General features: G+C 38.7%; 1 protein-coding gene across 1 annotated transcript in view; it reads right to left on the bottom strand.

Moving 5' to 3' along the window:
• Positions 1-10,036: 10,036 nt before the first annotated feature.
• Positions 10,037-26,136, bottom strand: part of Hcrtr2 (hypocretin receptor 2) — a 99,471-nt gene continuing 83,371 nt past the window's right edge. The window contains exons 5-8 of the mRNA XM_006973736.4: positions 19,890-20,113; positions 16,326-16,447; positions 14,042-14,264; positions 10,037-11,683 (exon numbers count right to left, since the gene is read on the bottom strand). Of these exons, the coding sequence (XP_006973798.1) occupies positions 11,629-11,683; positions 14,042-14,264; positions 16,326-16,447; positions 19,890-20,113 (624 nt within the window). The 3' untranslated portion in view covers positions 10,037-11,628. The remainder of the gene's footprint in view (positions 11,684-14,041; positions 14,265-16,325; positions 16,448-19,889; positions 20,114-26,136) is intronic.

Consider the following 26,136-nt stretch of genomic DNA (forward strand, 5'->3'; position numbering starts at 1 on the left):
GGTCTCTTATTCTTGTGCTTTCTCTTGGGCTTTTTTCCTTCTGTTGGTTTGTCTTATCTGACTTCAGTGTGATAGTTTTTGTCTTATCTTATTATAGTTTATTTTATCTTGTTTGGTTGCTATATCTTAGAAGCCTGTTCTTTTCTAATGAGAAACAGAAAGGGAATGGATCTGGATGGGAGGGGAGCTGGGGAGGACCTGGGAGGGGTAGAGGGAAAAGAACCTGTAATTAGAATATATTATGGGAAAAAAGAATCTATTTTAACTAAAAGGTGAAAATATTCTCAGATAATTCTCCAAAATACTAATCGTAAGTGAGAGACTATATCAGAATCTAAGTGAATGTATCTATATATGCTACTTGATAGGAAATATGCACACAGGCTGCGTGCATCTAAACAGAACTTGTCAAGTGACCTTTGATTTCAAAAAGTCAAGCAATAAAAACAGCTCTTAGTAAACAAGCATAAAACTTTTAACCTTTGAGATAATATTCATACTAATATTATTTGTGTATACTATAAACTATAGTGGTTCTAAACATTTGGTTTATGCTGCTTCATTTACTTTTCCAAAGTGCTTTATGATGTAGAAACTATTTTTTTTTTTTTGTGACTGAGGAGCAAGATGAGTCAGTAAAATGCCTGCTGTGCAAGCATGTGGATCTGAGTTCAGATCCACAACATCCAAGTAAATGTCAGGAACAGTGGAGCCCACTTGTAACCCCAGGACTTGGGGGTTGGTGAGCAGTGGAAACAGCAGTTACCTGGAGCTAACTGGCCAGACATCTGACTGAATTGATGAGTGCTGAGCTAAATGACAGACTTTTTTTTTTTCACCTGAAGAAGACACTTGAGGTGGATCTCTAACCTCTTCCCACATACACTCAAGCATGTCATGTACAACTGCACACACATGTCTACCCACACAAGCATACATACACACACTGTATACACACACACACACACACACACACACACACACACACACACACACACACACACACCAAGAAATTATTATTTTTCTAATATTATTGAGGGTCAAACAGATATGGAATATAAGTAACTTTCCAAGGTCACAAATGTCAGCTCTACAGCTGATGATCACAATCACTGTAGCACATCACTTCCATTTATGGAATAACATTAGTCAATTAGCATGAAAATGACTGATCATATCTCTGTCTGCATTTATTAAGGTTTTCTGGATGACCAAATAAATGAACACTTTTTTGTAAATATTTCACCATCTTAAGAACAAAATGTGTTCTACACAAATGTGTTACACATAAATATTAGTAGATTTATATAGACATAATTATTTCAGTTTCATATATAACATTTGAATTTTATCCGGTTGTTTTATATTTACAGTGTCTGTATTTTATTAATGTATTCTCAAATTTGTAGAAGTTTACGACTTTGGGTTGTACATTTAGTCCTGGTTTAATGCCTCCTTTGTCACATTGCCACCTTAACTTTTACTTTGCCTGATTGAAATTAACTATACTTTTGTTGTTCATGCTCAGAGTATCTTTGCTCATAATTTTAGTTTAGAATTTTTCTTACTAGTTTAAATATACTTATTACAAGCAATTGGTAACTAGAATTTTAGTATAGTTGGTCAATTATTTGGTTTTGTTATAATATATATTTGTTTTGATGCTTTTGTTGACTTTTTTTATTCTCAACGGTTTTCTTCAAAGTATTAGTATCTTAATATTTATTTTTATTCATTTAATTATGTGTAGGTATGTGCATATGAATGCATGTCTTAGGGAACCCTAACCTGGGTTAAATCCCCTGGAGCTGGAATTGTAGGCAATGTGAGTTGACATGTGAGTGCTGGGAACAGAATTTAGGTCCTTTGAAAGAGCTCTTAACAGCTGAACCATCTCTCCAGCCCCTTGAGTTACTTCTATCACCCCAAATATCCACCTTTCTGGTAACTTTCCTGAACTATCAAAGATCTTAACACCTACTTTAAACACTGTACAAGTGTTGGTTACCCAGTAGATAGCTATGTAGCTTTTCTCCCCAAATCTTACTTGAAGTATCAGTTAAGCACTTTTTACTGTGGCCTCATCGACAGTTGAAACAAGTAGTCACTATCTCCACAAAGGTCCTGAAAAGTTTAAACACGGATGTCCTGGATCATCTGGTCCCTTCCTCCTCCTCCTCCTTCTGTATAATGTGTGTATAACAGTTGTAGCTTCAGTAGCACTTGGGCTAGTCTCATGCCTGAGAACTTTCTCTTAGCTTGTGGCTGGAATCCTAGGCCGGTATCATCTGCAGGCTGCAAAGTGATGCCTCCTCCTCTCTAAGGAGTTGAATCCTAGGTCACACCCTGCAGACTGTGAAAATGCAGCCTTTTCTCTGAAACTTTATTGCAAGAAAGTGAAAGATGAGTAAACTTCAGCTTCCTAAAGCCATCGACTCAACTTTGTATTCTGCATTAAAGTGAAACCTACACAGTAAATACTGAATTTCAGTTGTGAATGTGGGTATTGAGATTTGCTGCTGTTTATTTATTGTCTTTATTTTCTACTGTTTTTAGATTTTGTTTTAGCAGTATTTAGTAGTTTTTTTTTTTTTTTTTTTTTAAATATCGTCCTGGGGAAGCATCCTTTTAGACCGATTAACTGTCTCAAATTGTCAACCTTTGATACATTCTGGCCCACAGACCCATGGTTTCTTTTTCCATTTAGACACCAAATCTAAGAAGGATTTAAGGGTCATAGGGTAGGATATGTAGTGTGATGTAGGAAGTCAGCAGACAGAAAGGGAGACTTGAGAGACAGCAACTGAGGTGCAAGACGCCATGCCAAAGAGACTTGACCTGGGGACAGGCTCTGATGTAAGATGCTCCTGGGTGAGAATTCTTGGAAGGAAAAATGTGTCTGATTTCCTCTTATTGATAGTAATATACCCACGCACTCCTAGGAGAGAGAAAAGAGACAGAGCGAGAAAGGGAGACAGAGACAGATACACAGAGAAAGACACATACACGGAGAAAGAGAAAAAAAGAGAGGGAGACAGAGACATGGAGACAGAAAGACACATACAGACAGAGACAGAGACAGAGAGACAGAAACAGGCATACACACACACACACACACACACACACACACACACACACAGAGAGAGAGAGAGAGAGAGAGAGAGAGAGAGAGAGAGAGAGAGAGAGAGAGAGAGAGAATAAGAGTGCCTCATCTACTATGCCGCTATAGAAACACCACTATTACTGAGAACAACCTGCAGAGCAGCCAGCAGTGGTCAGCTGCCAGCATATTGTGTGGCTATAAGTCTGGCAATCTGGCTAGGTTCTGGTGCTTGTGGCAGCCCATGCAAGAAGAAGGTTAGGTTGCATTACCAGTTGGGAGAAAAGAGGAAAGAGGAAGTTCACTGGAGTAAACTCCTACATGTGCTCATAACCCAGCCCCACTGTCCGCACAGAAAGAAGGAAAGAAAGCACGTTAGCAGGGGTGAACGATGTGCGAAGGTATTTGAAGTTCTCAGCTGTCTCAATTCTTGTAGGGGCACCTCTGCTAAAGTGGATTATGGCCAGGGCACATTATAAACACAATATGATCACTCTTATTCTCCAAATTCCATCTAGATATTAAAATTACTTTGTATCTTCCCACCTTATTGCCACTGGATTGTTTTAGATACAAATTGTGTTTGTTAAGGAGGTTACAGAGACGGCTCAATGGTTAAGAGCACAGGCTGCTCTCACGGGGGACCAGGATTATATTCTCAGCATCATAAGGCAATTTACAATGATTGGTTACTCTAATTCCAGGGAATCTGATGCCCTCTTCTGGCCTTATTTGTGGTGCACAGACATACATTAAGGCAAAATACCTATGCAAAAAAAAAAAGAATAACATGATAACAAGCCTTTTTGTAGAAACCTATCTGATATCTAAACAACAATGCTTGAGTCTCAAATTCACAGGTGACATGGCTATTGATATGCTCTCCAGAATGCAAATCTGCCTTACCAATCCCTCAGTTGCTTGTCATTTATTTCATAGCATGAGTTTCATATTTGCTCTTGCTGTCCATCAGTTTTCAAATGCCCAATGTTACTTCCTGTGAGAGCCTGGCTTCTCTTTAAATGACGTGCAACTCCTAGCAAGGGGTAGTTTCTTCTTCACAATGAGAATGTGTTGCTTGTGTCCAGACCAGCCTGCCTTACATGTGCTAGCAAACTCAAAGGAAGCTTTTCTATGCAAAACAGGAAACTTTACCCTCTTTAATATCTGACAAGTAAAAGTTGATTGAACTTCAAATATTCTCTGCATTGGGTGGATATGGATGAGAATTGAACCCTCTTGATCATACATCTTGTCATATCAAGTCCAGTTAAATAGGAAACAATGTAATTGTTTTGTTACTATCTAATTTTGTTTTGATGTCCTGATAAAACACTCTGAGCAAAGAAACTTGGAGAGAAGGGAAGGGGTATACTTGGCTTACACTTCTAGGTCAGAATCCATTGTAGAGGGGGATCAGAGCAAAAATTCAAGGCTGGAGTTTGAAGCATAAGCCACGGAGGAATGCTGTATTTGCTTTCAGGCTTGTGCTCAGCTGGTGTTCTTATACAATCCAGAATCATCTGTCTGGGGATTATACTTCCCATTGTGTGCTAGGCCCTTTTGCACAAATTAAGCCAATCAAAACAATCCATCACAGGTATGTCTACAGAGCAACCTGATGAAGACTATTATTCAGTCAAGATATTTTTAAGTAATTCAAGTTAATAGCAGTGAATGCTGTCAAGGGTGGCTAGAGAGATGGCTCAAGGGTTACGAAGACTTGATGCTATTCCAGAGGATTCAATTTTGGTTTTCAACACCCATATTAGGTGTCTTACAACCACCAAATACTCCAGCTCCAGGGGATCTGATGCTCTCTTCTGACCTCTGTTGGCACCCAAACACAAGTGCATACACATGTAGACATAAATGCATGTGTAAAAATAGAAATAAATCTTTAAAATAATGTTTAGTGGGACATTGACCTCATCTTCCCTTGTTCCTCAGATTTGCAAAATTAAATGATGTAAAGTGCTGTGCCGACATCTTTTCACTTCCTTAGTTAATCAGGAAAGGAATTTTGAGATTTACAAAGAAGTACTGTGCTAGGTAGTGGTTGGCACAGAAATCATTCGAATATAGCACATTCCCCCTCTGCAAGTAACCGTACTTCAATAGGAAAGAAATGTCCCAATTCTACACTGATTTGGGAAGAAAATGGGTACTATGATGTACTTAGGGAGTCCAAAGAGATCAATGAATAAGTAACATTAAAAAAAATTTTACTTTTTTCAAAATGTTTACCTTTTAACCTTAAGAAAATCATAGCTGTCTTAGTTTCTTGTCTTGTTACTTTCTTTTCCTGATAGAAAAAGGGGGCTTATTTTGGCATGAAGGTCAAGGTTATAGTCCATTATGATGGAGAGGGTTGAAGCATCAGAAACTTGAGACAGATGGCTGCATCCACAAGGGCAGAGAACAATGCCTGTGTGTTGCTGCTCAGTTCCTTTGTCTGCAAATACAGTTCTGGATCACAGTCACGGAATGATGTCATCCAGAGTGGATGGATCTTCTCATATCAATTAACAAAATTAAGGCAGTTTCCCAGAGACCCGCCTCTCAGATCATTCAAGTTGACAATTAACACTATCCGTTATAATAGCTGAGTTGCACATCAAGACTTGGACAAAAACACTAAAGAAAGGACTCAATATATCTGAAATTTCAAAAACAGTTTGTGGGAATTTTTTCTAAGTAAAAATTATCCATGTGCTCTGTCATGGGGAATGGAGTTACCAGATCACATTTGTGAGTCCTGAGATACATAAACCAAGGCAGTTCATGCTTCACCTGGGGTGTGGACAAAAATGCCCCATCCTATCCTCAGAAATTGGTTCTGACAGATCTTGTCTGCATAGGTTATAATCTTTGAGACGGAGACCCTAAATCTCATTTGTATCTTTCCATATCTCAAAAGTTAAAGTCTTGTGTCTGTAATACAGGGTTAGTGACTTTAAAAGGGAATTATGTCCTGAAACTCCATGCATGTAAATACATTTGTATCTGCCTCTCAGTTTTTGTTTAACACCTATCTCTTTAAATTTTCAGTACTTTTTAATTCCTGGATTTTGATATGACTTTATTTATTAAAAAAAATCACTTTAGTACCAAATGTAATCTTAAAAAAATAACAGCATGAAATGGAGACAGATAGCAAAGAAGTTATTAGAAGAAAGTGAAGAGCTGAATGAAGATTATTATACATACCATTGGCCATGATATTTTGTATATTTATAAAGGTGGGATTAAGACCTACAGAATATGGCATTTAAAATGTTTAAAAAATTTAGAATTAGTCTTAGACTTGCTGGACAGTGAGACATGTCTGCTCCTGGTGACACCAATTTACTTCAGAGAGGAGGATAGGCATTGAAGACAATCTATATGGAGTTTATCTTTTTCTTGGCAAAAATAGCCATTTGGGCAAGAAACTGTTCTTGCCTGGACTGCTTGATTGACTGGACATGCAGGACCCAGAGGAAGGTGACCACTGAATTTTGCTTAGCAAAATGGTCCTTCAGGTTCCTGCTTCGCAGAGGAAATTGCCAGATATTCTACAGCACACAGAGAGAAATGACTGAGAGACTCTGGGCCTGTGGGCTGAAGACAGATGCCTCAACTTTACAAAGGAACATTAGGTGACTGTCCAGGCTGCCAGCTGTCTCTGTCTACTGTTGCAAGACTGCTGAAAGTTGCTTGTATCCTTCTACCATTTCTCAGGTAATATTATATTCTTCTGAGTTCTTTGATGTACTTGAAGACTAGATAGGTATAATTTTCCTTAGTTATTATTAAAGATAAGTTAGATATTAAACCTTAGACTCACAAATATAGGGTAGATAGGATATCTTCTTTAATTTTGCCAAATACAAATAGACTAGATATTATAAATAGACTAGATATTGTAACTGTAATTCTTGCTTGATAATTGTTTTGTTATATGTAATTTTACTATGTGAACGTTAAAACCTTCCTTTTTGAAAAAAAAGAAAAGGGTAAGTGGTGTGGGATGTTCTCTATGCTGTGAATGTGTTGCTCTGATTGGTTAATAAATAAAATGCTGATTGACCAGTAGCCAGGCAGGAAGTATAGGCAGGACAAGCAGAGAAGAGAATTCTGGGAACAGGAAGGCTGAGTCAGGAGTTGCTGCCAGCTGCCACCATGAGAAGATGTTAAGATACTGGTAAGCCACAAGCCATGTGGCAACTTATAGATTAATAGAAATGGGTTAATTTAAGAATTAGATAACAAAAAGCCTGCCATGGCCATACAGTTTATAAGAAATATAAGTCTCTGTGTGTTTACTTGGTTAGGTCTGAGCAGCTGCAGGACTGGCAGGTGAGAGAGATTTGTCCTGACAGTGGGCCAGGCAGGACTGGAGGACATCTAGATCTCATTAAAAATACCTCATTAAAATTAACAATAATAACAACAAAAACCAAACCAACCAACCAACCAACCAACCAACCAACCAACCAACCAAACAAACAAACAAATCAAAGGATTAGAATTTATCTCACTATAAAGTGTTTGCTTTAAAAGGACAATGGCATGCATTTGGTCCCTAAAACCTAGTAAATAAGTAAATGAATAAAGTAAGAATATGAATAAATAAATAAATAAATACAAAAAGCAAGACACCCAGGAATAACCCTAGCAGTGGGAGATGAGTAAAATGAGGTCTTTAAGGCACTGAAAAACAGAAAATTGAAGAGGCCACTAGAGGGCTGAAATGCCTTCAATGCCCATGGATAGGGAGAGTGTTGTGAAAAGTGCTATATTACAGAGAGTAACCTACAGATTCAATACAATCTCCAGTGACATTCTTCACAGAATTATAGAGAACTCCTCAAATGAATAGGCAAAACCCTTCAAATAGACAAAGAAATCCTACACAGAAAGCAATGCTTGGGCTATCCTAAATCCTGACCTCAAATTATACTGCAGCCATGGTGAAGACAAGGTACGTGCTGGCACAAACAGACCTGCTGACCAATGGAGAAGAGCAAGGCACTTAGACGTAAATCAATACAACCATGGCCACCTGGTTTTTGTCAAAGGTATCCAAAGTACACTGAAAAAAGATCCTTCTCAACACATGCTGCTGTGAAAATTGATATTTATGTAGAAATTAGATCCATCCAGATCTCATCCTGTACAAAATACCATAATGAATACACTTAGCCCAAGACCCCAAACTCGAAAATTTCTAGAGGAAAAGAGGGAAAATATTTTATGATATATAACTCAAGTAAAACAGAAAATAGCCTCAAAAAAACCAATAAATAGAACTATATGGAATTAAAATCTTCTGTACAGAAAAGTAAACAACCCCCAAAATAAAAGATAGAATGGGAGAAAAATCTCTCTCAATTACACATTAGACATATATATCCACTGTCTAATGTATAATATAGATGGATGATATAGTCATATATATATATATATATATATATATATATATATATATATATATAGTCACCATGTGTTTATTGTATACACACACACACATATGTATCAGTAAAAATTGAACACTAAGTGAACACTAACATCCTCCAGTTCTCAAAAGAAGAAACACAAATGACCAATAGATATTTGAAAAAGTGTTCAGTATCATCAGCCATGGGGGAAATGCAGATAAAAACTACTTTGATATTCTATATTACCCCATCAGAATTTTTTGTCACCAAGAAAACAGACAGCAAATGTTAGCAAGAATGATGGAAAACAGTACTTCTCTTTCTCTCCTGATGGGAATGTACACTGGTGCCACCAGTGTAGAAATTGGTAGGAAGGTTCCTCAAATTGCTAAAAATAGAACTAACACAAGACTTTGTTATGCTTTTTCTGGGTGTATGCACATCCTATCACTGAGACACTAGCACTTCCACGTTCATTTCCTGGTAAAAACTGAAGTGTCTCCTCCTCTTCCTTTCTCATTTTCCTTTTTCCTTGAGCTTTTATTCATTTGTTCTGAAATTTGTTCCTTGCTCACTTCAGAAGACAAGGTGAGCCTAATAGAATTTGATAATATTAGGGTGGTGAGCAGCCCCAGGGCCTTGGAGTGCAGGACAAGGGTGGACTTGGAGAAAAGAAGGACAGGTGACCAACCAGAATCAGGTGAAGAGTACAGGACCAGAGAACACATCCACAAGTTCTCTGTCACTCCTGGTGCATGGCCATTGGCTTGGATGCAAGACAAGATGCTATGTCCTTTCTTCAGGGCTGATATCTAGTGTGTGACTGTGGATTACCCAACAATATCCTTACCACTGACAACCACCTCTTGGAACCTCATTTCAAAATAGCTCTCTTCCTCCAGGGAAGCCACATGATATTTCTTCGATCATACTTCCTTGCATCAAATGTTTACCTTGATCATTTTATGTTTTCGTAGAGGTTAGAATAAAATGTTCTGAATAGGAATTGGTTTTAAAAATTTAAACCATTTGCACTAAATTCTAAAGTCATGAGAATCAACTGGGTAAAAGAGGAGCCAACTAGAGGTATAGTTTAAAAGTTTAATTACCTAGAGAAAAATAATTCATGCATTTGCAGACTATGATAGTGATAGAATAATGTGGCCATTATTCTCAGCCACAAACAGGAAAATTCTGATTCAGATAAAAGCTTCAATTTTTACTTCTATAAGTGTGTGGCTTTGTATAACTTTTATGAAATATCTGTGTACTTAATATTAACCTTTACTGTAGTACCTCCTCTTAGAAACAATATTAAAAATCTTTTATATCATAATTATCCCTTGTTATATAAACTTATTGGAAAAATATTTTGGTCATCAAGTATGGCACCAGGGTTAATTCAATCCTTAACTGCAAAGATTTGACAATAATTATGAGCAAATATCCAATTTATGTATTGAACAACAACATAATTTTTCACATAGTACAGCAGGACGATGTAGATGTGATTATGGACTTCTCAGTAATATTTTACTTAAAAACTACATAATTCAATCTTCACACTGGGAGACATATAATCACATTGTTTTGATAAGAAAGATCTTCATGAAAACAGTACAATCAGGCATAAAGGACCTTAAATGTATACTTGTTGAACAACTGACATGCTGATACACACATAGATACAATAATAGAAACACATTTCATGAAAAACCTAGGTTTTCTAACTCCAAAGCCCACAAAGAAAATTTAAAAGAATAGAAATACGTGGCAAGTTGGGGAGTCTTTTGTTCCCCTTTTCAGTAGCATAAAACTGTAGAAAAACGTTCCCTTTGAACTTGGAGAACTGACAGTTCTTTTCATGTTCCTGTTCTTTGTTTTCTGCTATGCATAAAGTAATAGAATGGATTGTAAATTAATACTTTCCTACTTATATAATGACCCCCCATCCTATTATTTTGTTTCAAGCAATGTGAAAACTACTTGAAAATAATCCAATGGAATTTATGCTTTTACTTGTGACATGAAATAGAAGAGTTATCCACTGAAAATTGAGTAACATTGAAATGCTTCTAATTGTAAGGACTACCCATGTTTTTGAAATGGAGTTGATTCTTGTTTGATTCACAGCTAATGCAAACCTGATATTGTTACATTGTATCAAAGTGCTAATAGCCCTCATTTCGGTTATGATTAGTAACATCTCTAGACACATTCATATTGTCACTTATAAACATAATTACTATTCTTCCTGAATCAATGTGCACTGGAGTGAAACGGAGTATTACTGTGCCTAACACTTTTGCACTAAACTTACCAATAGTTTATAACTATTTAATAGTTCCACATTGTGGAAAATTTAGAAGTCACATTTCTTTTCCTCACAAACTTGGAATAATATTTAGCCCCAAATGAATGAACTAAAAATATCAAGATTTTTATGATATTATAAAATTCATAAATCATTAAACTCAAATATATTTGGTAAAATTATTACACCATTCTTATTAGTGACAAAACTAATGACATTAACATCTCACATTGAAGGTGTGAAATACAATAGAAATAAAGGCAGATAAATTGTTCAATGTTCAGCATAACTCAGCTCCAAAATAAACTTTTCCCATAGTCTTCTCATTTGTGTCCTTAGCACACAATGAGGTAAGTAGTTAAGCACCCCAATAACATTGCTATGTTTTGGGGCCTCCTGCTTTTTTTAAACCATTTTTTTCCTATGAAGGTCACCATATTAATCCAAATCATTCAGGATTCATGGGCCCTAATGTTGAGAAATATATACATGCTTCATGATTCCATTCCCAGAGTTTCATTTATGTATCAGTTTTATTCATCAGTTTTCTTCCAGGCAATAGTTATTCTTGAAAATGAACTGCTTCCATAAAACAGAAACTTTAGTAAATTAAATTGATAACTGGGACGTTTTAAAATCTCAAGTCATCCAGGTCACTTATAAAGCGCGCAAGTGCCTTAAGGTCCATCTTCTTTAACCAACACTAAGAACACAGTGGCAACTGTTCTGTAAAGCATTCTCTCTTTGAGATGACATGGGTGAGGTTCCACATGGACACTCAGCCTCTTCTCTCAGACCTCCAGCCAGGCCGACAGTAGTGAAGATGCTACTCCCTGTTGTCGATACCTGTGCGGTAAAAGACTTTATTTCACATGGGCTAATAAGTTGATGCCAGGAGACATCATTTAGAGCAGCTCTCTCAAAGCTGAGGTGCTTTATAATCCCCTGTAGGATTTGTAAGCACATACACTCCTGGATACCAAACCCAAGGCATTCAGGTTCAGTAAGTTTGGGATACATGTTTAATCTTAGATTCTGGGAATTGTAGGTGTTGATGGTCCAGGGACCACACCACATTTAAGATCACTAATTTAGAATAAAGGAATTATAACTTTTGATTGACCATACCCATACCACTTCTTCCCCCTTCTCTCTCTCTCTCTCTCTCTCTCTCTCTCTCTCTCTCTCTCTCTCTCTCTCTCTCTCTCTCTCTCCCCAGGCCCTGTCTCTTTTCCCACCCTTCTCCACCTTTTCCCCTCTCAAGACCTCTCCTCTTGTTTATATAACAAGAACTGGCATCTTAGAATCTAATACTGTCTTGTAACTTAGAGTTAATGCAACTCAACCGTAATGAGATAAAATCATTATCTCATCTTTATTGAGCTGCAAGGCTATTAAGGCTTATTACCAAGAAGATTTGTAGTTATCTTCAAATCTTAAAGTGCTAACGGTCATCACAATCAGAAAATTACAGCTCTCCTTTCATGTAATATATTTATGGTAGACAAAGCCCTCAAAGGGGAGAAAGGAGACATTGAAAGTGATCATGTTCATAGATAGAGAACATCACGATATTCAGCCATATAATTTTGATAAACCTCATATAAGAGGGTAGTCTTGGCTTAGAGTACTAAAAGGCACATGGTAACAAAATCCTAAACTTTTGAAAAGAAAGTATGGATAATTTGGTTGCATTATTTTTTTCTGAGAATGAGGAGATGGGCAAAAGGCAAAAGGACAATATGATTATTTTCAAATAAAATCTCTCTTGAATATATTAAATATATCTGATTTTAATATAATCAGAGTGCCTACTGCTCACTATGAGATGAAGAACAACTTTATAAGTATGCCTTTAAACTTTTAATTTCATTTAGAAGTGAATACTTGCATTAGAAGAATTTTGCAGAGAACAAATTTGATATAATTATTCAATCCCATGATTTACATCTACACAAAATACGTTCTACACTTTCCATTTGTGAATGAGTCAGTAGCAAGCCTTCCACTTTCCTAACTTCTCATCTCTTAGCCTCAGGCATGCTAACATGACTAACACAGAGTATAGCATAACTGCGTGGGTATGGGGTGGGGGTTGTAACAGTACTGCCAGTGTTGTGGTGGGGACCGCTGTCTTTGGTTGTGTGACTACTCTGCCATGCCTGGGAATCCTCAGCCTTTCTCCCTCACTAGACTACAACAAGCTTTGTTTCATGTATTTGTTGTTGTTTGTTTTCAATGATGGGGACTAAATGCTAGCCTCGTGCAAGCTGCTAGGGAAGTGCTCAGCTATTAAATCCTATCCCAGACCTGGGCTATAGCACTTCTCAAACCCTGGCTGCAGCCACCTTCTCACTTCCTCTTACCTACCACACCGTCACATTCTTACTTCAGCAAGGATGACTAACTCATTGTTCCTAACTTGAAGAACACAATAATCTGATGTTTTAGCTCTTAATTTAAATGTTAAATCCCCCCCCAGAGATGAAAATGATTATGTATTAGTAGTTGCTGCAAAATTTTTACTTTAATACAGTCATTTTGATTCTGTATTGCACACACACAAAAATCTTAGCTACTGTAAGGTTATATATAAACCTGAGAACATTTAGTAAATGAAACATAAAATTAGTGGCAAATTAAGCTTAATAGTATATATTTCATGTGATTTGGAAAGGTAGATTTTGAATATATACAAATTGTATGCTGTTCTATTCATAAATGGTCTCCCAGTTAGCACATTGTAATGATAGTTTTTGTGAATTAAAAAAAAAATTAAGTTGATTAACATATGTCTGTTGCTAACTGAGAGTAATTGTTACTTTTTTTTTTTAATCAGGGAAGGAAATGATTAATTTTCGGTAATTTTTAGCAACCATTTTGAGTTGTGAAATTAAAATAACAAAGGGGTTATAAAAAGAATTAGAAATTTTCAAACCCTTAATTGCCACAAACTTCAGTTCACAGAACTAAGAAGAAATAGCCTAAAATAAATTCAGCTGCAGTTTAAACATATAACATGTTCGAATAAATGGTCCAGGAAATATTTAAAATTTACTTATTTTCAAAGAGTGATCGATTTAAAAAAAAATGGATTGACATTTTTGGGTTTAGATCAGCTGGATACTAAAACTTCCGTTCACAGAGTTTGTATAAAAGGATTTTTTGAGTCGGGTTTCCTCGTCATAGCAATAAATATTCTACCAGTTTTGAAGCGGTCCTGCCCCGTTGGCTGCTGGGAGTGTGCTTATGCTGGTAAGCACCACGTGCTCTGAGAGTTTTGATACATTATCAAAATTGCTGATCTGTGTGGTCAGGGACTTCCTGCTCTCTGTGCTTGTGCGTCCCCTGGCGAGACGATCTCCTTGGCGATGATGAACCCCGAGACAACAAGAAAAGGCAGCTTTAAATTCCTCGCGAAATTTTCCTGGCAGACCAGAGAGAATGGAAGGAAAGTGAATTATGCATAAACAGCTCAGCACCTAGTGCGCGGGGTATAAATGAGTCGTTCCCTTGAGCCAAACTAACAGTGAGGTGGAGCATTTTGCATCAATAAAGGAAATAGAGAAAGGAAATTAAACGATGAAGCACTTTCCTATGTAACAGTTGGCGTTTGCTTTCTTTCTTTAAAGTCAAAACCCCCTGCGTTTCTCGTTAGTTTTTAACCCTGTAATAATACTAAATGGCTCTTAGGAAAAGTTGCATAGACACCTAATTGCTTCAAAAGCCATGAAATCTACACTGTGTATTACTAAATAGAGATGTGTTATAGTATAAAGATGCTGGTGCTGTAAGAGTTCAACAAAATAGAAAAGTTGAAGTATTTATGAAAATTCCCCTTTCATAATCCATGTGTGGCAACATAGGGAAAGAAAAAAAACTGGGAAAATCTTAGGAAGTACTTATTTTAAGCTATTAGTAAGATTTTAGGCATTTAAGAAGATGAAATGGTCACCTTTATTAGAGTGAAGGGAGTTATTGGAAACTGTTTTTAATTCTCTCTGTGCCTAAGCTATCCCACTAGGCTGGTGAGGGACTAAGTGTGGTGACTGTTCACAGGCCTAGGATAATGGTAGGCACGAGCCAGGTGGTAGTCTGGGGCCCCCTCTGACTACCTTAACCTCATAGCAGAACTGTGCCTTCTGCTCTTGTCTCTCTACTTCCTAACGTGTCTCTCCTGCTCAGGGCAAGCTCAGAGCACTAGCCAGTGTGCAGCGATTCTTTCACAAGTGACAACCTTGCTTTTCAGAAATAAAATTGGTTTTCCTTTCTTTTACCAACTAAATGTTTTTAGTACATGAAGTCATATATATATATATATATATATATATATATATATATATTTCTGGATGTGATATTTCAGTAAATGTATGCAGTTATCAAAGCTGAAATGGAATTCAATAGATTCAAATGTGTGTTATGTATTCATGGCAAGAACACAAAATCCTTTTTCATTTTTAATGTTTTGAGATCTATAATAGATCCTTCTCTTTGTAATTCTCTCCCCATCAAGTCTATCTCTATCTGATGGTTCTAACTACTTAGACAAATCATGCAAACCAAAAAAGCCAATATGAATTTGGAAGACACACATTGTTTATTAAATGTACAGTAAATAGCTTTCTCGAATGTAAAAATGACTAGTTAGAAATGGAAATAAATAAATAGCCAAGTAATTGGGAACAAATTGAACAAAAATGTAGCTAATGGCAGCACAGTTCTTATAGGGCCACTTGTAGGTTTCCCAAGCTCCAGTGGGTGGCCTGTGCTCTCACACTTAGGGGCAGCTCTAAGTGGATATTGTGAGTTATTAAAACAAACAAGCAAGCATGAACTTGGTAGGGGTATGTTTGGGAGATGATGACGAGGATTTGGAGGGGAAAAGTGAGGGTAAATAAGACCATATCTCACTGTATATACATATATATATATAACATATAATAAATAATAATAAATGTAACATATATTAGTTATAGGTGTGTGTATGTGTATATCTTTTTAACTTAAGTGTTACTTGTGAGCAATACTCTTTTGATTAGTGAGAATTCTTCAAGTGACTCAAGTGTTACCCACAAAAATGAAAGTATAAAAATATCTGAAAGTGGGTTGGTTCCAATCCAGTTTGAATTAGGCTATGCACTTTGACAAAACAACAACAAAACCCCATGTCTATACAAAACAGATAAAGGCAGTTCATACTTTTCAATCATAAGTTTAATGCAAGGGATGCAAGACACTCAAAATTTTCACTTTCCCTTTATCGTTTATTCTAAGTTTTCCAAGAAAGCAGACTAGATCATGCCCTCTGAAGATCTAGGTGGCATGGATTCACTCTCAAAAAGAAGAAATTCAGAACAAATCTAGTCAGGGGCTATCATAGCTCAGACAGAGACTAAGTTCTGTGTCTACTTGAGAGCTGCTCCGGGGCATCTGTTCTACAGGTGCCATCCTTGAGGAGAGGCTTAAAGAAGAAACACTGAAAACTTACCACTAAGAAAATTATAAATGATGGGGTTCGCCGCACTATTGGCATATACAAGCCAATGAGAAAATGTGAACCAGGCGTAGACAGTTTCTCTGTCTTCAGTGTGTGTGAACATCCCAAATACTCTGTAGGAAGAGAAACAGAAAAAGAAAATCGAAGGTGACCTTTAAGTAATTGAGTACCAAGGTGAACACAGCAGTAACCCAGCCCCGAACTCTGTGAAAGGCACTGACAGCCCAGTCTCTTTAGAATGGTTTCCAGTCCCATCAGAACCTCCAGGGTACACATGGTGAATTAAAAGCTGGATCAGCTCAGAGGAAAAGGCTGGAATGAGGAAACACAAATCTCTTGTCAAGAAGCCAGAAGCTGAATTTCCCTTCTGTCGTCTTGTTTCTAGATGTGATTGACTAACCTTGTTGCTATTGTACCACGACGTACATTTTTAAAAATTTATTTTATGTGTATGGGTGATACTCTGCATGTGTCTGTGTATCACTTGTGTGCATGCCTGGTTTCCACAGAGGTAAACAGAGGGTGCTGGGTCTCTTTTAACCAGAGTTACAGATGCTAGTCAGCAGCCATATGGGTACTGGGAATTGAACCCTGGTCCCCCGAAAGACCAACCAATGCTCTCCCAGACCCATTGTATATATTTTAATTATCAGTCCAAAACTGGACTTCTAAATTCTTCCCACTTTCACTTGTGCACTGATGGATGTATATTTTCTCAACTCTAATGATTCCAGCCTTGTTGAATTTTGTCATGAGACATCTTTGTATACAGGCAATAACTGGTTTTCAGTGTGTAAGATTCTGATAGTCCTTAGGTTCATGAGCTTCCACCTTTCATATAGTATGTTAAACTAAAAAATATATTAGAGTACCCTCAAAGGCCGCTTTTGAGCAATTTTAACACTGTTTTTCTTTGGTGTGGGGAGATTAGACAAAGGGTAAAAGCATTTCCTGTGAAGATTTAATGACCTGAGTCCAGATCCCCAGAACACACATAAAAATCCTGATACAGTAGTGCATGTTTGTAGTCCTAGCAATCGTACTGTGAGACTGGAGGTGGAGACGGGAGAATCTCCTGGAAGCTCCTAGGCCAGCTAGGCTGGAGTGAACCTCACCACTGCAGCAACAAAGAGCTACCCTGCTTCCAAAAACATGGAAAGCAAGAATTGGCTCCCATACATTTTCCTCTTGTTTTCTAAGCTCCATACCTGTGCTATGACATGTGTGCAGCAACACACACACACACACACACACACACACACACACACACACACCACTAAAAAGAAAAAAAAATCCATTGTATTCTATTCTTACAAATCTCCCTCTCTCTTTTTTTGTAGAATTTAATAATGATATCCACTAACCCATCCACATAACTTGCAGCTACTCAGTAAGACCCAGGATGAAGAGACAAGGTGTTCCGTCTTGGAGGCCCTATCAGTGATTTTTATCTTATGTTTGCGTTTTAAAGAGAAAGGTGCATGATAGGAATGAATTTCTGGGACAAAGTGATGCTCCATAGAGTAGTGGAAGTTTACGTGTGTGTGTGTGCGCGCGCGCACACACACACACACACACACACACACACACACACACACGAGTGAAAGAATGTGGACAAATTAAATACACATAAGATGCAATCACTATTTCAAAACCTCAGAAATACTAGACCACTTTGAGGAAGTTAGTTTTAACCAACCAGGTAAAAGAATTCATTACAAGAAAAAAAGAAGGAAGGACTTTACAGTGTGTGAAAAATAAATGAAAACAAGATTGATGAGCAAGGCAAGGCTAAATTTACACACACACACACACACACACACACACACACACACACACACACATGCAATAAAAACAAATTTCAAAATTATTTTAAAATGTTTGTTTGTGTGAAAACAGGAAGATGGCTCAAAACTTGAAAAAAAAGTTTTAAATTAAACTTAAAATTCTCCCCCCAGGAAAGGAGGGCATTTAATTCAGAATAATAAGATGAATATTATTGACAAGAGGGCATCTGGAAATGATTAGAGGGGGAGGTGCAAGAGCAGAGATAGAAGAAATTCAAATGTGCACCCCACAGAGTGCTAAATCCATTTTGAAAATATTTGATTTGGACTAGCAAATAGAGGAGAAGGAGAAGGGAAGAGGAGGAGAGGAGGAGAAAGGGAAAGAGAGGGGGGCAGGGGGAGAGGGGGCGAGGCAGAGGGGAAGAGGGAGGGGGAGAAGGGAGAGGGTAGGAGGGAGAGAAAGAAGGAATCTACTCAGTGTCATTCATGTTTATGATGTTCTTAATATCGAAAAGCAGAAATCAGTAAAGTGCTTAATATATTTGCATTTGATTTCTGTGAGGAATAGAATGAGAGGCCAGGCTTAGCAGAGGCAGGGGGTAAATTATGTCTTGTGAGCAGACACATATCTCAGGAACAGGAGCTTTCAAAACCTCATACATCCAAGGCTGTAACATTTCTGAACAAAAGTTCATTTTCCACTTCTTCACTGAAAAAACCTTTAAACAACCAAAAACCAAGGTCAAAGAGGAGAGCTCTCTGCAGCCGGTTATACCACCTGTTGTCTGACTTGAACCAAACCTACCTGTCCCCAAGGTCCCCAGCTGTGAGGAATATGATATTGACTCTGACTTGGGGAAGAGGGACAGGAGCAGCGATCCCAGATTAAGTTTGAAATCTGTTATAACCGGAATTAAGGTTGCCTTGGGACAAGGGTGTGTGCAACAGGTTTGCTGCTTCCCGGTGAAGCTGGCTGCTCATGTGCTGACTGCAGTCTACCTGCACCCCAGCATCTGGTGCTCAGGTCACCAGTCAAAAGTTCTTTGAACTTCATTGTGTTGTCTAAATTGTAACAAACTGTGCACTACTAACTGGAAAATGTGCTGCATGTTATAGTAATAGATTATGTTAATATGCTATAATAATAAGTAACATATAACACATGTCACACTATATTATATTAACATAGCGTATATATGTGTTATATTAATATTGATCCTGAAATCATTCCAATGACTTCAAAAAATGGACATTCTTCTTTCAGTTTAATGTTCAACACGAAATATCTGCTTCACTGATTCTTTGTTTAGTGCCCCAAATTATTCTTATCTCTTTTTTATCCTGAAAAATATTTTTTTAACAGAAAGAAATGTAGTGTGGTTGTTTATATACTTGAGAACAAAGTTGGAAAACCCATTTTATTCTCATGAAAAAGAACTCAGAACTGTAGTTGACTTTTGTTTATGAAATTAGTTATTGAAACACAATTTTTATTAGACTGTTTCCTCCAGCTAAGGCTTAGCAGTCAACCCCAAGAGGTTAGGAAAACAACCGTTTTATCTCCCATTCGGCTGTGAATCTTCACTGACTGACCAGAGTACTTCCTTAGCATGCTAGCAGGCTGAGGTTGCCTTAAGTGTTCTAACAACTGCATCCCTGAGTGGGCGAGCCAAAGTATCTAGGAGAGGGTTTTTGTCTGTTTAGAAAGAAAAGAGTTCTTAATTAAATGTCAAGCTGCTTCATTTTCAAGTAAATACACGGGCTTTACCTCTTTAGCACATTGAGGATGCTGATTGGTAGATAGCAAATTGCAAAGACCAGAAGTACAACCATGAGCATCCGGGCTGTTTTCCTTCGCGCTCGGATCTGCTTTATCTCAGCAGCCACAGCGCTAATCCGGGCCTTGCTCTGCTGTCCGGACCCTCGGGGCTGAGACACCGGCTGCTGAGGCTGCTTCCATTTTCTCTGAACCACAGAAGAAGTTCCTGGAATCTGAAAGGACAGGGGATCCCTCATTGATACTTAGCAACGTTCCACATAGAAGTCAAGATTAAGAAACAGAAGTTTAGAGTTTAGAATTCCCATCTCTCCAGAGCACCGGCTTGGCTGTATGTTTTTAGCATTCATCTAGTCAAACGCCAAATAGACGTTTGCGTGAGAAAAAAAGTTAAACAAGCTTTTGTTATGGTTGTTGTGTTAAAACGTTGTCGTGGTCTAAACAGAACAATAGAAAATACATACCATTATCAAAGAGACGTAAAATATGGAGAGAAGAATTCTAAGAAATCCCGACTATAAATTTTCATTACAAATTCTAGATTCAGATGACACCTAAGTTTAAACACTCATCGGGTAGTGGGACTGAGACACACCACACACACACACACACACACACACACACACACACACACACACACACACACATACACACACACACACACACACACACACACACACTGGGACACACACGCACACAGACAGACAGACAGACAGACACACACAGAGACACACACTGGGACACACACGCACACAGACACAGACAGACAGACACACACACACTGGGACACACACGCACACAGACACAGACACAGACACACACACACACACAGACACACACATACATATGCGCGCGCGCGCACACACACACACACGAAAAAACAAAACACTTGAATAATTTTTGGTGCATCGATACTGCCATCTGCTGTCACATGGAGACATAGCACCCAAACCGCTATTGCTTTTTATGAGGTTTTCTGCCTCTGATTCAGACAAAGCAAATCTATGCATAGAGAGAACAAAAACAAACTACTCGCTGTGATTTAGTGTTCACATTTACAAAATTGCCTGAAACTAATTTTGCAATTTGTCCTTCCAGAAAGCACACAAGTACAATGAGAATCCTTCCAGGTCTTACACTAATATTCCAAATAGCCACAATTTCTAGCAATTACATTACACAACATGCTTTTTTCCTTTGATTTTCAGTTAGTTGATAATAGCAGAAAGTTCTGCCAAGTATAATATTTTCTTAATTATAATCTCATGAAAATTGATAGACCTTAGCAAAACATTAAAACTCAGCATGTGCCTTTTTTTTTTTTTTTGATAAGATGTGCCAATAAGCACACCACTGGGACAGCTTGATTCTGTTCCAGTTGCTCAGTTGGTACTTTCATCTTTTCAAAGCTGCACACTGTACAGAGCAGCGTGTTCCCGTGGCCTCTCAGAATGAAGGTTACATGGAACCTGTGGCTGTTTACACTATACGATCAAAGTCTGTTTGAGAATCTTTCACTTGAGAATGGAGATTTTGCTTTGATGTCCAAACAGATGAGTCTCGTTACAGGAGACCCCACTTGACCATATTCTCAGTTAAGGAGATCAGTGATGCAAAGGAAAACCTGCCCTGCAACCAAAACATCCCACAAATGGGCGGGGCCACTTCACCAAAGCGCTGGGAGACAAGAGCTAAAGCGTCCCCCTCTTCTGTGATTGTCAGTTGAAAACTTTTTAAAAGGTTATTCAACTTTTATTTTACATATAGGAGTGTTCTGCCCCCTTGGATCTCTGTGCACCACATGTGTCCCTGGTGCCTGCATAGGTCAGAGAAAGGTATTGGATTCCCTGGAACTAGCATTGGATAGTTGTGAGCTGCCATGTGTGTGTGCTGGGAATTGAACCTAGGTCCTCTGTGAGAGTAGCCAGTGCTTTTAACTGCTGAGGATCTCCTTTGTCCTGTGGCTCTCTTTTCAAAATGTAGTTTCAGAAACAACTTCTGTAGAAGTAGCAATGAATCTTAAAAAGTTCTGGAAGATTCTATCACAAAAGCTGGCAAGTGTCTGTCAAGTGGTCTCGAAGTGGTTTCTAAATAAAGCCATACAGATCATTCTATTTTTGAGTGTTCCCGTGAAGGAGAGAACCAATATTCTGCCTGATGACTTCTTCAAGTATCAAAAACATTCCCATGAAGAAAAAGTGCCCTGGGGGCAGAGTTGTGGCCCTTGCAATGAAAAGAGAGAGAAATGTGGCAATGCCACTTTCAGATAAGGACCTGAAGGCAGAAGATGCTTAATCCTTCAACTCACCCTCCACTCATAGAGAGAGAGAGAGGGCAGAGAACCTGAGCAGCCCCAAGGAGAGAGCAGAAAATTCATTAGGAGTCTTTACATCAACTGACACTCAAGACTTGCACATGACCTTAAGTCATGCTCAATGTGTCCTTAAAGGTAAATTATAAATCTCATTTTATAGCTTTTGACTGAGAAGATGCTAAGTTGGATATTTCAGATCATATCTTTAATTTGTCCGAAACTTCAAACTACATCCTTTTTTAATTGTAAAAAGTTTCCTTTGGAAAATGTACATACAGGAGAGTAAGCAGGTTTTGTGTGTATGTTTATATGCATGTGTGTGCTCATGTGTGTTCAGATGCATGTGTGGGCCTTACTTTGTCTGTGTGCATGTGTGTGCACATGCACTAGAGGTCAGAAGATGACCTAGGCTGGAATTCCTTAGTTGATGTCTGTTTCATTCTTTAGACAGGGTCTCTCATTGGCCTGGAATTTGTCAAGCAGGCCAGGTTGTCTGGCTAGTTAGCCTGGGGGATCTTCTTAGCTTCTCCTCTCCAGCTCTGGGATTACAAGTATGTGCTATGATATCCAGAGATTTTGCATGACTTTGGGAGTATTAAAGTCTTGTTCTCATACTTGCAAGGCAAGACATTTGCAGACTGAACTGTCACCCCAGGCTCCTGAATTTTGAGTGCATGTCTTATTACATTAAAGTAGTAATAATGATATAAAAGGACCAGAGAAGACAATTTCCAGGAGTTTGTCCCTATAGAAGGTCTTTCACCAATATGTCACTGAGGGCTCCATAATAGCTAATTGTAGAAAGCAGGCCACATATGACTTGTTCATCACATTGTAAATGAACTATGTAAACGATCTTTGATATGGGAACATACTATAAAAGAAATGTGAACAATAATTATTAGCTCAAAACACCATGTAAATGATGGACACTGAAAAAAAGAAATTAAATAAGCTGCCAGATAGAGGAGAGGTCATTCATGTTTCTGGATTGGCAGAGTTAATTTTATGAAAATGGCCATATAGGTAAAAGTAACCTGAATATTCACCAGGTGAATCCCCATCAAAATCCCAATGACATTCTTCAGAAAAATAGAAAATAATCCAAAAAAAAATCACAATCACATGTAAACACAAATGACCATGGGTAGACAAAACAACCCTAAACAGAAAGAACACTGCTGGAGATATCATAGGAGCTGGCCTCAGATTATACTTTCAAAACACAGTGAAAAAGACAGCATGGTATTGGTACATAAATGGACATGTGCAGCAATAAATAGGATAAAGAACCCAGCGATAAATGCACACACCAGTGGGTACCTAAATTTGAAAAAGGCATCAAGAGCATTCATTGGAAAAGGACAGACTGTTGAAGAAATGGTGAAGACACAGCTGAATAGATAACATTCAGAAGAATGAACTAAGATCCGCATCGTCGGCCTTCTACAAAAGCCATTTCCAATGGCTGAGAACATTAATTTCAGACATCATTTTTATTTTTAACTACGTGAGTGTGTCTGTGTGTGGATAGCTGCGTGTGAGTGCACACACCCTCAGAAGCCAAAGGCGTTGGATGTCTCTGGAGCTGGAGCTACAGACAGCTGTGAGTTGCCTAACATAGGTGCTGGGAACTGAACTCGGGTCCCCTGCAGGAGTACGGCATGCTTTTGACAGCTGAGCCATTTCTTCTGCTCCATGACTTAATTTAAACCTGAGACTTCTAGAGCAAAACATAGGGAGTACACTTGCTTTGGATATCGTCAATGATATAGATAAGAACTTCCTGAAGAGAACTCTAATGACGCAGGGCATAGTCCCAAGCAAGAATCAAGAAATAGACTTTAGGAAATTTACAAGTTTCTACACAGCAAGGAAAATTATCAGCAGAACAAATAGATATCCAACAGATTAGGAAGAAAGTCTTTGACAGCTATACCTCACCCAGGGAGCTTGATATATGGAATAAATAAAGCACTATAGAACTTAAATACCCAAACCACAGAACTGCCAGTCAATAAATGGGCTAATGAAATGAGCAGCTAGTTCTCAAAAGAAGAAACACAAATGGCCCATAAATGTTTTCAACACTGTTTAACATCCTCAGCTATCAGGAAAATGTAAATTAAAACCACTTTGAGACTCTCTCTCACCCCCATCAGAATGACTACTGCCTTAGGCTTTCTTTGCTGGGATGAAATGCCATGACCAAAACCAACTTGGGGAGGAAAGTCCTGGTGGGGTTCACAGTCCATCAAGAAGAGAAGTTAGGGCAAAAATTCAAGGCAGGAGCATGAGGCAAGAACTGAATAAGGGGCCCTGGAATGTGAGGCAAGAACTGAATTAGGGGCCCTGGGAGAGTGCTGCTTGGTTTGTTCCACATGACTTGCTCAGCCTCCTTTCTCCACCACTTCCTGTCCCCCCACCCCCACCCCACCCGCCACTTCTTTTTATTTATTCTTTGTATCTTTCACATCATGCATCTCCATGCCATTTATTTCCCTGTCCCTTTGTATCCACCTTCTGCCTTTGGAACCTCCCCACCTCAAATAAAATAAAATAAAGTAAAATTTAAGAGAAATGAAAAAAGAGATAAGGAAAAAAAAATCTCATCACAGAAGCTGTAGTGTGACACAGTGAGTCACTCAGTAAACCCTTTTATCCATATGTCTTTATTTGCACATGTTTGCTGGGGATGCTGTGAATATGTTGCTCTGATTGATTGATAAATAAAATGCTGATTGACCAGTAGCCAGGCAGGAAGTATAGTTTAGGCAGGATAAGGAGAGAGGAGAATTCTGGGAAGTGGAAGGCGGAGTCAGGTGATGCTGCCACCGCCATGAGAAACAAGATGTGAGGTACCAGTAAGCCACAAGCCACGTGGCAAGATTATAGATGAATAGAAATGGGTTAATTTAAGATATAAGAACTAGATAGCAAGAAGCCTGAGCCATTAGGCCAAACAGTTAAAATAATATAAGCACCTCTATGTTTATTTGAGTCTGAGTGGCTGCTGGCCGGGCGGGACTAGAGATAACTCCAGCCACAAGTGTTCATTGCAGAGAACCATTGGTCTGGTTTGAGGCCTCTGGTTTCTGCTACACTCTCGATGCTGGGCCCTCACTGGAGCTCCTCTTGGTTATCCTGTTGTTACCCTGTGTTGTGGAGATCCTGCAGCTTTGGGTCTGCAGGACTGGTTCCTTCACGTGCTCCAGTAGAACACAGATGAGATGGATGTTCAGGAGAGCTGGCTCTGCCCCTCATCAGCTGCAGCACTCAAGAGAGTGGCACTATGCCACTCCTGCCTGGGCAACAGAGTAGAGCTGACCCTGAAGGTGTAGGCTTGGAAGATCTGACCCTGAGGGCATCAAAGCAGGAGAACCACCGCCTCTTGCTCTTCACTGCAAGGTGTGAACTCACCAGGACAATGCCACAGAGCTCATGCTGGTAGTGAGGACATGGGAGAGCTGGTAGACTGACCAATTGGCAATGACCAAGGCCCAGAACCAGGGTCATGTGTTGACCCACCCCGACAGCCTGCTTTCTTATAGCACTCTGGACCACCAGTGAAGTGGCGCCACCCATGGTGAGCAGGGCCCTCTCAACATTATCCATCAAGAAATTCACCACAGGTTTGCCAAAACTGACGGGCCAATCTGGGGCGGGGTAGGGTGGTGGGGGGCAGCATTTTCTCAATTGAGGCTTCTTCTTCCAAAACGAATCTATCTTATGTTAAGTTGACAAAGAAGCAGCAAGGGCAGCTCCATCAAGAAAACAAATGACAACATGTTGGTGAGACTGTGGAGAAAGAAGTGCCCTTATCCACTTCCAGTGAGAATGTAAACAATGTCACCATTATGGAAATCAGTTTCAGGGTTCCTTAAAATGCCCAGTTCTGACTGCTGTATGACCCAGCCATAGCAA

The sequence above is a fragment of the Peromyscus maniculatus genome, chromosome 7 (assembly GCF_049852395.1).
Source record: "Peromyscus maniculatus bairdii isolate BWxNUB_F1_BW_parent chromosome 7, HU_Pman_BW_mat_3.1, whole genome shotgun sequence".
In the NCBI taxonomy this organism is placed as follows: Eukaryota; Metazoa; Chordata; class Mammalia; order Rodentia; family Cricetidae; genus Peromyscus; species Peromyscus maniculatus.